Source organism: Mustela putorius, unplaced genomic scaffold (genome assembly GCF_011764305.1).
Source record: "Mustela putorius furo isolate JIRA1106 unplaced genomic scaffold, ASM1176430v1.1 tig00000224_pilon_pilon_pilon, whole genome shotgun sequence".
In the NCBI taxonomy this organism is placed as follows: domain Eukaryota; kingdom Metazoa; phylum Chordata; class Mammalia; order Carnivora; family Mustelidae; genus Mustela; species Mustela putorius.
This window is the reverse complement of record NW_025421321.1, coordinates 31814900-31829155: the sequence shown is the minus strand read 5'-3', so window position 1 is coordinate 31829155 and position 14256 is coordinate 31814900. Positions and strand designations below refer to the sequence as shown.

At 38.1% G+C, this 14256-nt stretch overlaps 1 protein-coding gene across 9 annotated transcripts in view; it reads left to right on the top strand.

The window, feature by feature from the left end:
• LOC101686034 (WD repeat containing planar cell polarity effector) overlaps positions 1-14256 on the top strand; it is a 531713-nt gene that overhangs the window by 455574 nt on the left and 61883 nt on the right. For all 9 annotated transcript variants that reach the window (XR_006606054.1, XM_045077902.1, XM_045077899.1 and 6 more), the window contains one exon: positions 4437-4516. Coding sequence is in view for 8 of the 9 variants with exons in the window: in XM_045077902.1 (XP_044933837.1) it covers positions 4437-4516 (80 nt within the window). In the remaining variant the exon portion in view is untranslated. The remainder of the gene's footprint in view (positions 1-4436; positions 4517-14256) is intronic.

The following is a 14256-nucleotide window of genomic DNA, read 5'->3' as shown; positions in this document are numbered from 1 at the left end:
GGCCCCTTTCCCTGATCAGCAGAAATCCTTGCACACACCAAGTCTCCTGACCAGAGTTCTCCAAGTCTTCAGTTCTAGTGAAAGTAGCATCAGGTCTCATTTAAGCAGCAGACGAGAACAAACCTGTTAAAACTGGCCACACTCTGGCCAAGGTCCAAACACTGTCCACTGAAGACAAGACTTGCAGATGATGGCCCTGAGGGATAGAGCAGCCAAAACTCAGTAGCAGAGAGCATACAGCACACACCAGAGATACTTCCTAAAGTACCAGGCCCCGCACAGTATATGACCTCTTCTTCATAAAACATTACCCTGAGGAGGAGGAAACATAACAGGCTTTTCTAACACAAAGAAGACAGAGACATACAGACAAACTGCCAAGATGGAGGAATTCATCCCAAATGAAACAAGAAGAGGTCACAGCCAGAGATCTAACTGAAAGAGACAAAAGTAATATGGCTGATGAAGAATTTAAAGCAACAATTACAAGGATACTCATTGAGCTAAAGAAAACTATGGAAGATGTCAGGGAGGCCCTTACCACAGAGATAAAAAAATTTTAAGAAATCAGAAGTGAAAAAAATAATAATAAAAATAAAAATAAAAAATAAATAAATAAAAAGAAATCAGAAGTGAAAACTGCAATAACTGAAATCTGAAACAGACTGGATATAATGAACACCAAGATGGAAGAAGCAGAGAAGCAAATAAGTGATACAGAAGAAAGAATAATGGAAAATGAGGAAATAGAAGAAAGCAGACAAAGAGTTATGGATCATGAGAATAGGCCTAGGGAATTCAATGACTCTATCAAACAAAATAGCAATGATATTAGGAGACCCAAAAGAAGAAGAGAGAGAAAAGGTGGCAGAAAATTTTTTGACGAAATAATAGCTTAACAGGCTCCCTAATCTGGGCAGGGAAACAGACATCCAAATCCAGGAAGCACAGAGATCTCCCATCAAAATCAAAAGAAGCTAGGCCAACACCAAGAAATATTATAGTTAAATTTGAAACATATAGTGATAAAGAAAAACTCGTAAGAACACCAAGACAAAAGAAGTCCCTAACTTACAAGGGAAGATCCATGGGACTGGCTACAGATCCTTCCACAGAAACTTGGCAAGCTGAAACAGTAGCATGATATATTCAATGTGCTGAAAGGGAAAAACATGCAGTCAAGAATAATCTATCCAGGGGCACCTGGGTGGCTCAGTGGGTTAAAGCCTCTGCTTTCAGTTCAGGTCATGATCCCAAGGTCCTGGGATCAAGCCCCATATCCGCATCCGGCTCTCTGCTCAGCAGGGAGCTTGCTTCCTCCCTCTCTCTCTGCCTGCCTCTCTGCCATCGTGTGATCTCTGTCTGTCAAATAAATAAATAAACATCTTTTTTTAAAAAAAATAATCTATCCAGCAGGGCTCTTATTCAGAATACAAGGAGAGATAAAGGGTTTCCCAGACAAATAAAAACTAAAGGAATTCATGACCACTAAACCAGCCCTGCAAGAAATATTAAAGGGGACCCTTTGACAGGAAAGAACAAAGCAACAAACCTAGAACAGAACAGAGAAAATCTCCAGAAACGCTAACAAAATTCTGGTCATGATCCCAGAGTTCTAATAGGGGATCAAGCCCCATGTCAGGCTCTCTGCTCAGCAGGGAGCCTGCTTCTCTCTCTCTCTCCTTCTGCTTCCTCTCTTTCTGTCAAATATATAAAATCTTTTTAAAAAGGACTAATTGTTTATAAATAAATAAATAAAATTTTAAAAAAGAAAAAGGACATGTAGATTAATGTAAAAGAATAGACAATCCTAAAATAAACCTATGTATATATGCCCCATCGATTTTTTACAAAAGCAATTCAATGGAGAAAGAGTACTCTTCAACAAATGGTGCTGGAACATCTGGACATCTTATGTGTAAAGGCAATGAGCCCCAAACTAAACCTCATACCTTATTCAAAAATTAACTCAAAATGTATCATACAACTTAATATATAATATAAAACTATAAAACTTTTAAAAGAGAGCATAGGAGTAAATCTTCATTACCTGGGATTAGTCTAAGAATTCTCAGCTCTGAAACTAAAAGCATAATCCAGAAGAAAAAAAAATTGATAAGCTAGGCTTCATCAACTTTTGCTCTTTAAAAGATACAAAGAGCATAAGGAAGCCTGGGTGGCTCAGTCATTAGGTGGCTGCCTTTGGCTCAGGTCATGATCCCAGGGTCCTGGGATAGAGACCCACATTGTGCTCCCTGCTCAGGGGAAGGTCTACTTCTCCCTCTCCCACTCCCCCTGCTTGTGTTCCCTCTCTCGCTATCAAATAAATAAATCTTTAAAAAAGGGGGGGGGTACTCTTAAGAGCATGAAAAGACAAGCTACGTGCTGGAGAAAACATTTGCAAATCCCATAACAGATGAAGGATTTAAACCCAGAATATATAAAGAACTCTAAAAATTCAAAATAAGAAAACATTACTAACAAGAAAACTCAATTAAAATGGGCAAAAGGTATGACTTGAATGATTTAATTAGGAGATACACAAATGACAAATAAGCCCATGAGAAAATATTCAATGTCATTAGCCATGAGGGAAATGCAAAGTTAAAAATTAAAACCATGATGAGCTACCTCTGCATACCTATTACAATATCTATAATAAAAAGGTATTTATAATACCAACCACTAGTTAGGATGCACAGCAAATAGAGCTCTCATAACTTGCCGGTAAGAATACAAAATGGTATAGGCATCCTGGGAAAAAGTTCCCTATCTTCCTATAAAGGTAAACATAAGCTTACCATATGAGTCAGCAATCTTATTCTTGCATATTTACACTAGAGAAACGCTTTTATCATAGTAAAACCTGCACATGAATGTTTGGAGTCATTTTATTCATAATCACCAAAACCTGGGAAAACAAATATTCTTCAGAAGGCGATAAACAAACTGTTAGACCTATACAGTGAAATACTCCTCATCAATAAAAAGTGAACTGTTGAATATAACATCTTGGATGAATATACAGAACATCACACCGAGTGACAGAACCCAATCATAAGTTTTTACTTATGATTACAATTACATGACATTTTTGAAGTCAGAACTATAGTCATGAGGAGGAATTAGCAATTCCTAGGGGTTACTAACAGGAGAGACTCTGACTGTTGAGTATGAGGGAGATTTTTTATTTTGTTTTGTTTTGCATGCTGAGACTGTTCTGTATGCTACATACTGGTAGCAGTAGCAGAATTTTTTTTTTAAGATTTTATTTATTTATTTGTTTTAGAGGTGGGGGACAAAGGAAGAGAGGGAATCCTCAAGCAGACTCCCTGCTGAGCACACAGTGGGACAAGAGCTTAATCCCAGAACTCTGAGATCATGACCTGTGCTGAAATCAAGAAAAGGCTGCTTAACTGACTGAGCCACCCAGGCACCCAGCAGTAACATATATCTATACATCTGTTAAATTCATAGAATCTATATCTTTTTCTTTAAGATTTTTATTTTTAAGTCATCTCTGTAGCCAAAGTGAGGCTCCAACTCACAACCCTGAAATTAAGAGTCTCATGCTCTTCAAAACTGAGCTAGCCAGATACCCTGAATCTACATCACTGAAAGTTCATTTTAAGGTATAATAATGTAAATAAAACATTTAACAAAAAATGTATGAGAACTATAAAAAACATAAGACAATATTTCTCAGCTTTGTTTTTGTTTTTGCTTTTTTAAAGATTTTATTTATTTATTTGACAGAGAGAGATCACAAGTAGGCAGAGGCGGGCAGAGAGAGAGAGGGAAGCAGGCTCCCTGCTGAGCAGAAAGCCCAATGCGGGGCTCGATCCCAGGACCCTGAGATCACGACCCGAGCCGTAGGCAGTGGCCTAACCCACTGAGCCACCCAGGTGCCCCTCTCAGCTTTGTTTTTAAAAATGTGTAATAGTTAGTACAGGAGCTAATTATCCAAATAAGAACTCTGGATATTTGGATTATGTTAATTTTTTTCCTGTGGTTTTTAAATTTTTCTATAATAATAGATTACTTTTAAAACTAGGAAAATAAAATTTATTTAATAGGAAATTTTTACTGTCCATTCTAATCTTTTAAACTCCAGCAGTTTAGAGTGTCACATTATGTTTCCATTACTTCTTTTGAAAATCATATATGTAAAACATTTAATTGTATCCTAAATTTGAATTTAATTATTCATCAAAAATGTTCTATAAATTATTTAATGATGGGGAAAAACTGGAAATGATTTTCAGTATTTTTAATACTATGATATTTAAATGATTGTATTGCTTAAAGTTTCCAAGGAAATTTTTTACTGCATTTTTTAAAACTTCAGAAGTTTGAAAGTATTCATACTTTAAAGTCTATAACATATTAACCCTATAATTTTCTTTTTAATCCTTTTTGCAATGAAAAAACAACAGACAAGTACTTGACAGAAGAAATGAACTTGAAAAAGACACCTGTGCAGAATCTTTGAGGACTAAGACCTGTAATGAAGAAGGTAATGGTATCCAAATTACCCAAAGTACTTAAAGTGTAACAGAATAACAGTGTTATAACTGCCAAGAGCTTCCAGTAAATTAATAAAAATAAATCCCTGGGCATTGCTAGTTGGTGTGTTGTAAGACAGTTCTTGGATATTATAATGTAAAATACCAAGTCAGCTGATTATAACAAAGGCTTAATTTTAATGATCATACAAATAAATGAGGGTACCTTATTAAAATATTGATTCTCACTGAATAGGTCTGGAGCAGAGCCCATGATTCTGAATTTCTAACAGGCTCTAAGTAATGTGTATGCTGCTGGCTTGGAGATTATACTTTGAGAAGCCAAGCTTTGAAGGTCACTGAGAAAAATGGCATGATTCTTGCCTAATTTAGTAAGAAAGAAATGTACATAGTAAGTTAGACTACAAGTGGTACCCCCTAAAAAACATGAGGAGGTAAGAGAACAATGACTTCCAGCCAAGATGTTCAGCTGAGCGGGTGGCCTTCAAAGATAAGAATTTCAACATGAAGAAGATGTATGAGAAATTATAGGAAAAAGCACAAATAGCACATAGATGACTGTGTGTGTGAAGGAACAAAAATAGTATTTGAATATTCTCAATATGTCCCCTTCTCACTATTCCCTAAAGATAAATCTTAGCTTCGCCTATTTACTTTCTTACCTTTCTCTCTGAAAATGAGTCATTTCTGCTTAACGAAGTCTTTGAGACTGAAGTGCAAAATTTGGAAAAACAACAACAACAACAAAAATACAGATAAGGACAAGAGAGACATGTGGAGTTAATGGGCTTCATATGAAGGGGTTTGGGGGTTTTTTCTGCATAGCCCAGAGACGGAAATGCATGAGAGCAACCTCAGTATCTGCGGGAAGTGAACAGGAGAAAAAAAGAACTTTTCAGAAGTACTGCATAGTGCCAGGCATGTAGCATTTACTTTACAGCTATTCTTTTATAAACTGAGGTCTACCAAGTGTATCTCACAAAGCCTATACAATACATGGTCACAACTCCAACCCAAAATACTATCACTTCAGCTCTTCAGTTCTCATCTATAAAGTCAAAATTTCAATGGAATGATTCTTATAAAAGATGAGCAGTTGAATAAACAATTTAAAGCAATGCTTTGAGCATTAGTTTAAAGATAAATGATTCCATGTAGGGGGGAAAAATGGCATTTTCCAATTTTGTTTTCCTTTGAAAAGAAGAATGAAATTAATTCAAGAAGGCCAGCAGCTAATTGATGGTTACTAGTAAGACGGTAGAATAGGAGGTCTCCAGCACTCATTCCCCCCAAAACACGAATTTGGCAACCACCCACAACTAAAAGTGCCATTGTAAGAACTTCAAAGTCCAGGTAGAAAGTTGCAACACCCCAGTGGCACCCAAGACAGAGGAAGGATTCTCTGAGAAAGCATACCCTGCCCCAGGACTCTGACTACAGACTCAGGAGGAGCTCTATTACCCCATATACATGTTCTAGCTGCACTCAACCATTGCCATGCTACTAACCCTGCCTCCTGGTGGACCTGGCAGGGTTGACACCTGCCTGTGACCTTACAAACAAGCCCACAGACTGCAGTTCCAACTGCAGACCTAGAAGCAACCCCCTAACTAGCTTCAACTGCTCAACTGTGATCCCAGAATCAGTCTTGTCCACTCAAGGGACCTGGGAGGAAACGTGCCAATCTGTGTCCCAAGTAGCAGGCCTCCCAACTGTGGATTCAGAAGCAGCCTATCCACTTGCGTAACCAACACAATCCCATTAATAAACCAGCTAACCACTGATCTGACTATAGACCTGGAAGCAGCCCGTGCATGACCTGATCCTGGTTCCGTTAAACTGCAGACTATAGACCTGGAAGCAGCCCATGATCTGATCTTGGAGGCAGGCTTGTTTCCTGGGGACCTGCTGAGTAGGTCTTCACCTGCCAAAATACTTCGTAAAGAACGGAGGAAATTCCTGCTCCTTTAATTGCACAGACATCAGTGCAAGGCTATAGATTCACAAAGAATCAGGCAAATATGATACCACCAAAGGAAATGGAGAAAGTTCCATAGTCAGTGCCAAGGAAATGGAATTCCATGAACTGCTTGACAGAGAATTCCAAAAAATTATCTCTAAAAAGCTCAGTGAGCTAAAAGAGAACACAGATACTAAAGAAAGTCAGTAAAACAATGCATGAACAAAATGAGAAGCTCAGGAAATAAAAGCAAAACAAAAAAATTTAAAAGTAAGGGAATAAAAACTAAAAAAAAAAATCTGGAGCTGAAGAATAAAATGATAAAACTGAAAATTTCTTTAATTTCAATAGCAGAATTAAGCAGAAGAAAGAATCAACAAACTCAAAGACAATTCATTTGAAATTATAAATTTAAATGAACAAACAAGGGACAACTGGTGCCTCAGTCAGTTAAGCGGCTGCCCTGGGCTCAGGTCATGATCCCACGGTCCCACAGTCCTGGGATCAAGTCCTGCGTCATGCTCCTTGCTCAGCAGGGAGCCTGCTTCTCTTTCGGCCTCCGCCTGCCACTCTGCCTGCTTGTACTCTCTCTCTTTAAAAAGAAAAAAAAAGTCTAAAATTTTTTTTTTAATTTTTAAAAAATAAATGAACAAGAATGAAAACATGCAAAAAGCCTATAGAACTCAATACAATACCAAAAAGAACCAACAAATCACAGGAGTTTCAGAAGGAGAAGAGAGAGAGAGGAAAGGGGGCCCAAACCTTAAATAATGGTTGAAACATCTCAAATCTATGCAGGAAAATGAACATCCAAATCTGTGAAGCCCCAAATTTCCCAAATATGTTCAACCCAGAGAGGTCATCATGAGACATATTATAACTAAATTGGCAGAAGTCAAAAACAAAGAATTTTCACAGCAACAAGGGAAAAATGACTTATCACTTAAGACTGTCAGTGGATTTTTCAGCAGAAACCTTGCAAGTCTAAAGAGGGTGGGTAGATAGATTCAAGGCACTGAAAGAAAAAAAAAACTGCCAAACAAGAATACTTTACCTAGCAAAACTGTACTTTAAGAATAAAAGAGAAGTTAAAATGGCAAAGTAGTAAGAGAACCCTATACTTGCCTTGTCCCTCCTGAAGAGCTAGATAAATATCAAATCATTCTGAATACCCAGGAAGTCAGTCTGAAAACTGAGAGAACAAACTGCAGAACCAGAAGGAGAAAAGGGGCCACATCCTGGAAACTAAGAGATTGGCAGAGATGTAATTTGGGGGGGGGGGGGAATCACCGCTGCTGTGGAGGGGAGGGAGCCTGATCTGAGAGAGAGGAGAAAGAGAGAGTGAATAGAGCATGGGGCATTGCACAAGAAAAACACTTCCCAAAACTACTGATGGAGAAAATGAGAGGGGCTGATTTTTGCAAGTTTTTAGAAGCAGCAGAGCTCAGAGACTAAAGTTTTAAAAGTCTTCAACATCTCCAGGTAAAGCCTGGTGGGTATAGAGGTTCTCCTGTAGAGAAGGTCAGAGGACCAGGAGCAGAAGTGGATAGTATGTTATGAGGATACCCCCTAAGTGGCATTGGGAGATAAGATCTCCTTCTTGGAATGTATTTGGGAGAGGTGGCATTGTCCCTCCAGGGACAAAAGAGCCTGTGGGCAACACTGAACTGCTCTGTTTATTAGCATACAAACAGAGACACCTGCTGAGGGCAGATAACCTGGACACTGGCTTTTTCCTGCACTTTACCATAAACTCCAAGCCCCTGTATATTTGTGTGACTGATCTTCTGGGACAAACTGGCACCAGCCACAGCTTGACCAGACCATCCCCCAGTGGATCAATGTGGGTCTATACGGCACTGGGTCCCTAAAATTTGGAGTTTTGAAACCTAGCCAGAGTGTCACAGATAAAACACAGGAGCACTGCAAGACGGGATGGGCAGATGGCTCAGACACAGATAGAGTGAAGGCAGTGATCTGAGGGATGCCTGGGACAAATGAGGGGAAATTGTTTGCTTTTCTCTTCCTGAGCAGCAGTGGATGCACACTCTGCTCTCTGGGAACCAGAGAACACACTGATGCCATTTCCCCACCCCATTCCACCCCACCTCCCTGCCCATCAGCATTGAGGGACTTCAGTGAGCACCAAAGCTCCCCACAGTGGAGGCCTGAGCCATTTACACCAAGCCTCACCCCTCTGCACTCTATGGATGCTTCTGAACTAGGACAAATGTGCCTGAGAGTCAGAATGGTAGTGAGCCTCTCCCCCAAAAGACTAGCAGGAACTCCCTGCATGCATCAAGTCTAGTGACCAGAGTGCCGAAGAGCTTCAACTATAGGAGAAATAGGATCTAGCCTCTTTTAACAAGCAGACCAAAACACGCCTAGTTAAAACACTAACCACTGCAGGCAAAGAGGAACTCTGGAGAGAACTGACTTGACAGAACAAGCAGCCAAAACACAACAGCAGACTGTACACAGAATACACCAGAAACACTTCCTGAAGTGCCAGGCAGTATACCTCTTAGTATAGTGATTACTCTCAGAAGCATGAAACATAACAGCTTTTTATAACAGAGAAGATAGAGACCTAGATAAAATGTCAAGATGGAGGAATTTACTGCAAAAGAAAAAATAAGAAGAGATAACAGTCAAGGATCTAATCAAAACAGACATAAGTAATATCCTGCACCAGAATTTAAAACAACAATCAGAAGGATACTAGCTGGGCTTAAGAAAAGCATAGAAAACACCAGAGTCCCTTAGTGCAGAGATAAAAAACCTAAAAACTAGTCAGGCCAAAATTTTTTAAAAATGCTATAACCAAGACACAGTAATGACCACAAGGATAGAAGAAGTAGAAGAATGAATATGTGATACAGAAAATAAAATTACAGAAAATAATAAAGCTAAAAAGAAGAGGGAAAGAAAAATATTGATCATGAATATAGACTTAGAGAATTCAATGCCTCTGTGAAGTTTAACAACATTCATATCATAGGAGTTCCAGAAGAAGAGAGGGGGAAATGGGGAGAAGGCTTATTTGATCAAATTATAGCTGAAAACCTCCCTAATCTGGAGGAGGAGACAGACATCCAAATCCAGGAGGTACAGAGAACTCCCATCGAAAACAACAAAAAGAAGCCAACATCAAGATATACTGGAGTAAAATTTGCAATATACAGAGACAAAGAAAGAATCCTGAAAGCAGCAAGGGAAAAGAAAACCATAATCTACAAGGGAAGACAAATAAGGTTAATAGTAGACCTCAACAAGTATAAAAAGATTAAGATCATACCATGTTTATTTTCTGACCACAATGCTATGAAACTAGAAGTCAATCACAAGAAAATATTTGGAAAGACCACAAATACATGGAGGGTAAAGAATATCCTAAAAAGAATGAAAGGGTTAAGCAGGAAATTAAAGAAGAAATACAAAAATACATAGAAGCAAATGAAAATGAAATCAGAACAGTCCAAAACCTTTGGGATGCAGCACGAGTGATCATAAGAGGGAAGTACACAGCAATACAGGCCTCCTTTAAGAAGCAAGGAAAGGGGGTGCCTGGGTGGCTCAGTGGGATAAGCCTCTGCCTTCAGCTCAGGTCATGATCCCTGTAGTCCTGGGATCGAGTCCCACAGCGGGCACTCTGCTCAGCAGGGAGCCTGTTTTTCCCTCTCTGTCTGTCTCTCTGCCTACTTGTGATCTCTCGCTCTCAGTTAAATAAATTAATAAAAATCTTTAAAAAAAAAAAGATAGAGTGGTTGAATGGATTTTTTTTTAAAAAATCTCAACTCTATGTTGTCTACAAGAGACTCTTTTTTAAAAAATTATTATTATTATTTATTTAAGAAATCTCTATGGGGCACCTGGGTGGCTCTGTCATTAAGCATCTGCCTTTGGCTCTGGTCATGATCCCAAGGTCCTGGGATCAAGCCCCACATCAGGCTCCCTGCTCAGTGGAAAGCCTGCTTCTCCCTCTCTCACTTCTACTGCTTGTATTCTCTCTCTCTCTCAAATAAATAAATAAAATCAAAGGAAGGGAAGGAGGGAAGGTAGGTGGAAGGAAGGAAAAAAAGAAATCTGTACACCCAATGTGGGGCTCTAGCTCATGATTCCAAGATCAAAAGTTGCAAGCTCCTCCAACTGAGCCAGCCAGGGACCCTCAGACTCACTTCAGATTCAAGGGTACACATAGCCTGAAAGTGAAAGGGTGGATAAAGATATTCCATGCAAACAGTAACCAAAAGAGAGCAGGAGTCACTAAATAGTAGACAAAATATGCTTTAATTCAGAAACTATCACAAGACAAATAAAGAATTGGTTTTTAGAAAAGATAAAGTCAGCATTTTATAATGATAAATGGGTCAGTTTACAAGGAAGATGTAATAATTATAAATAAACACCCAACATCAAATATAAACCTATCAATATATATTAATATATAAGGCAAAATTTACAGATCTAAAGAAACAGATAATACAACAGTAGTATACTTTAATCCCCTGCCTTTATAATAGATCATCCACACACAAAAAACTCAGTAGGAAAACAGCAGAAAAACACTACAGACCAAATAGAAACTAAAGACATACAGAACATTCCCCCCCAAAACGGAAAACACATTCTTCTCACATGTACCTGGGACATTCTCCAGGAAAGATCACAAGCTAGGTCACAAAACAGGTCTGAACAAATTTAAAAAGACTGGAATCATCTGAAATGTCTTTTCTGATACTGAATAGAATGAAATTAGAAATGAATAATACAATGAAAATGAGAATTCAGAAACACTCAAAATATTATTAACAAACAACTACTGGGTCAAATAAGAAATTGAAAGGGAAATAATAAAATACCTCTAAACAAACAAAAATGAACACACAACATATCAAAACTTATGGGAGACAGCAAAAACAGTACTAATGGGGAAGTTTTTAGCCATAAACTTTCTATTTTTAAAAAATCTCAAACAACATAACTTTATACTGTAAGGAACTAGAAAAGAACAAGCTAATCATGAAGTTAACAAAATGAAGAAATAATATAAATAGGGAAAAGGAAGACAATTTTTAAAAATCAATGAAATTATGAGTTGTTTTAGGGGAAAGATAAAGTCACCAAACCCTTACCTAGACTAAGAAATAAAGAGCGAAGACTCAGATAGTAACAGAAATGAAAGAGGAGACAATACAGCTGATCTCACAGATATAAAAACCATCATAAAGGACTATTACTAACAATTATACACTAATAATTGTAGGTTTGAAAAACCTACAGGAAATGGAAAAATTCCTGGAAATGTGCTACCCACCAAGAATGAATCTAGAAGAAATAGAAAGTCTGAACAGACCAATAACAAGAAAAGTGAAGTAGTAAAAACATCCCAATAAAGAAAAGCCCAGGACCAGATGGATTCACAGAAGAATTCTATCAAACATTAAAAGAGTTAATACCAATCTTTCTCAAACGCTTTGAAAAAATCAAAGAAGAGGGATCAATTACACCTATTCTAGGAGACCAACATCACCCCTGATACCAAAGCCAGAAAGATAATCAGAAAAAAAGAAAACTATAGGTCAGTATTTCTGGCAAACATAGTTGCAAAAATTCAGAACAAAATGCTATCAAACTTAGTTTGACAACACATCAAAAGAACCATTAATTAACCAAGTATGATTTATCCCTGCCATGCAAGGATGGTTCAACATACAAGTATCAATGAATGTGACATACCACAGTAACATAACAAAGGATAAAGTTCACATGATCATCTCAATGTACACAGGAAAAGCATTTGACAAAACACAACACCTTCCAATGACTGAAAAAAAAGAAAAAAAACTCTCAGTAAATAAGAATATGAAAACAAACACAGTTCAACACAATAAAGGCCATTTATCAAAAGGACAGAGTGAAAATCAGTACACAACAGTGAAAAGCTAAAAGCATCCCATTTAACTTCTGAAATAAGGATGTCCCCTCTCCCCTCTCTAATTCAACATAGTATAGAAGGTATGGGGCCAATCAATTCAAAACAAAACAAAACAAATAAAGGCACCCAAGCTGGAAGGGAAGAAGTGAAACTATCTGTTTGCAGATAACATATTCTTGAATGTAGAAAACTTTGAAGGCTCCACAAAAAGCACTGTTACAATACACGAATTCAATAAAGACAAAGGATACAAAATCAACATACAAAAATCAACTGCATTTCTATATAATAACCACCTATCAAAAGGAAATTTAAAAAACAGCTCCACTGATAATAATATCAAAAAGAAATACATGGGGCGCCTGGGTGGCTCAGTGGGTTAAAGCCTCTGCCTTCGGCTCAGGTCATGGTCTCGGGGTCCCGGGATCGAGTCCCGCATCGAGCTTCTCTGCTTGGCGGGTAGCCTGCTTCCCCCTCTCTCTCTCTGCCTGCCTCTCTGTCTACTTGTGATCTCTGTCAAATAAAAAAATAAAAAAATTAAAAAAAAATCTTAAAAAGAATTAAATACTTGGGTATAAATTTAACCAAGGAGGTACAAAACACTGAAGAAAGAACTTTGAAAAGAAACAAATGTCTATCCTGCCCAGGACAATATATATTTTCAATGCCATCCCTATTAAAATACCATTGGCAAGTCAGAATGGCTAAAATTAAACAAGTCAGGAAATGACAGATGCTGGCGAGGATGTGGAGAAAGGGGAACCCTCCTACACTGTTGGTGGGAATGCAAGCTGGTACAACCACTCTGGAAAACAGCATGGAGGTTCCTCAAAATGTTGAAAATAGAATTACCCTATGACCCAGCAATTGCACTACTGGGTATTTACCCTAAAGATACAAACGTAGTGATCCAAAGGGGCACGTGCACCCGAATGTTTATAGCAGCAATGTCCACAATAGCCCAACTATGGAAAGAACCTAGATGTCCATCAACAGATGAATGGATCAAGAAGATGTGGTATATATACACAATGGAATACTATGCAGCCATCAAAAGAAATGAAATCTTGCCATTTGCAACAACGTGGATGGAACTAGAGCCTATCATGTTTAGCAAAATAAGTCAATTGGAGAAAGACAACTATCATATGATCTCCCTGATATGAGGACATGGTGATGCAACATGGGGGGTTAAGGGGGTAGGAGAAGAATGAATGAAATAAGATGGAATTGGGAGGGAGACAAACCATAAGTGACTCTTAATCTCACAAAACTGAGGGTTGCTGGGGGGAGGGGGGTTGGGAGAAGGGGGGTAGGGTTATGGGGAGGGTATGTGCTATGGTGAGTGCTGTGAAGTGTGTAAACCTGGCGATTCATAGACCTGTACCCCTGGGGATAAAAATATATTATATGTTTATAAAAAATTAAAAATTTTAAAAATTAAAAAAATACCATTGGCATTTTTCAATTTTCAAATAACTGGAACAACAATCCTAAAATTTGTATGGAACCAGAAAAGACACTGAATCACCAAGGGAATGATGAAGAAGAAAAATCTGGGGGCATCACATTGCCAGACTTCAAGCTATATTACAAAGCTGTGATCACCAAGACAACATGGTATTGGCACAAAAACAGACACACAGACCAATGGAACAGAATGGAGATTCCAGAAATGGACCCTCAAATCTATGGTCAACTAATCTTTGACAAATCAGGAAAAAATATCCAGTGGAAAAAGACAGTCTCTTCAATAAATGGTGCTGGGAAAATAATATAGCTACATATAGAAGAATGAAACTAGACTGTTCCCTTACAATATACACAAAGAT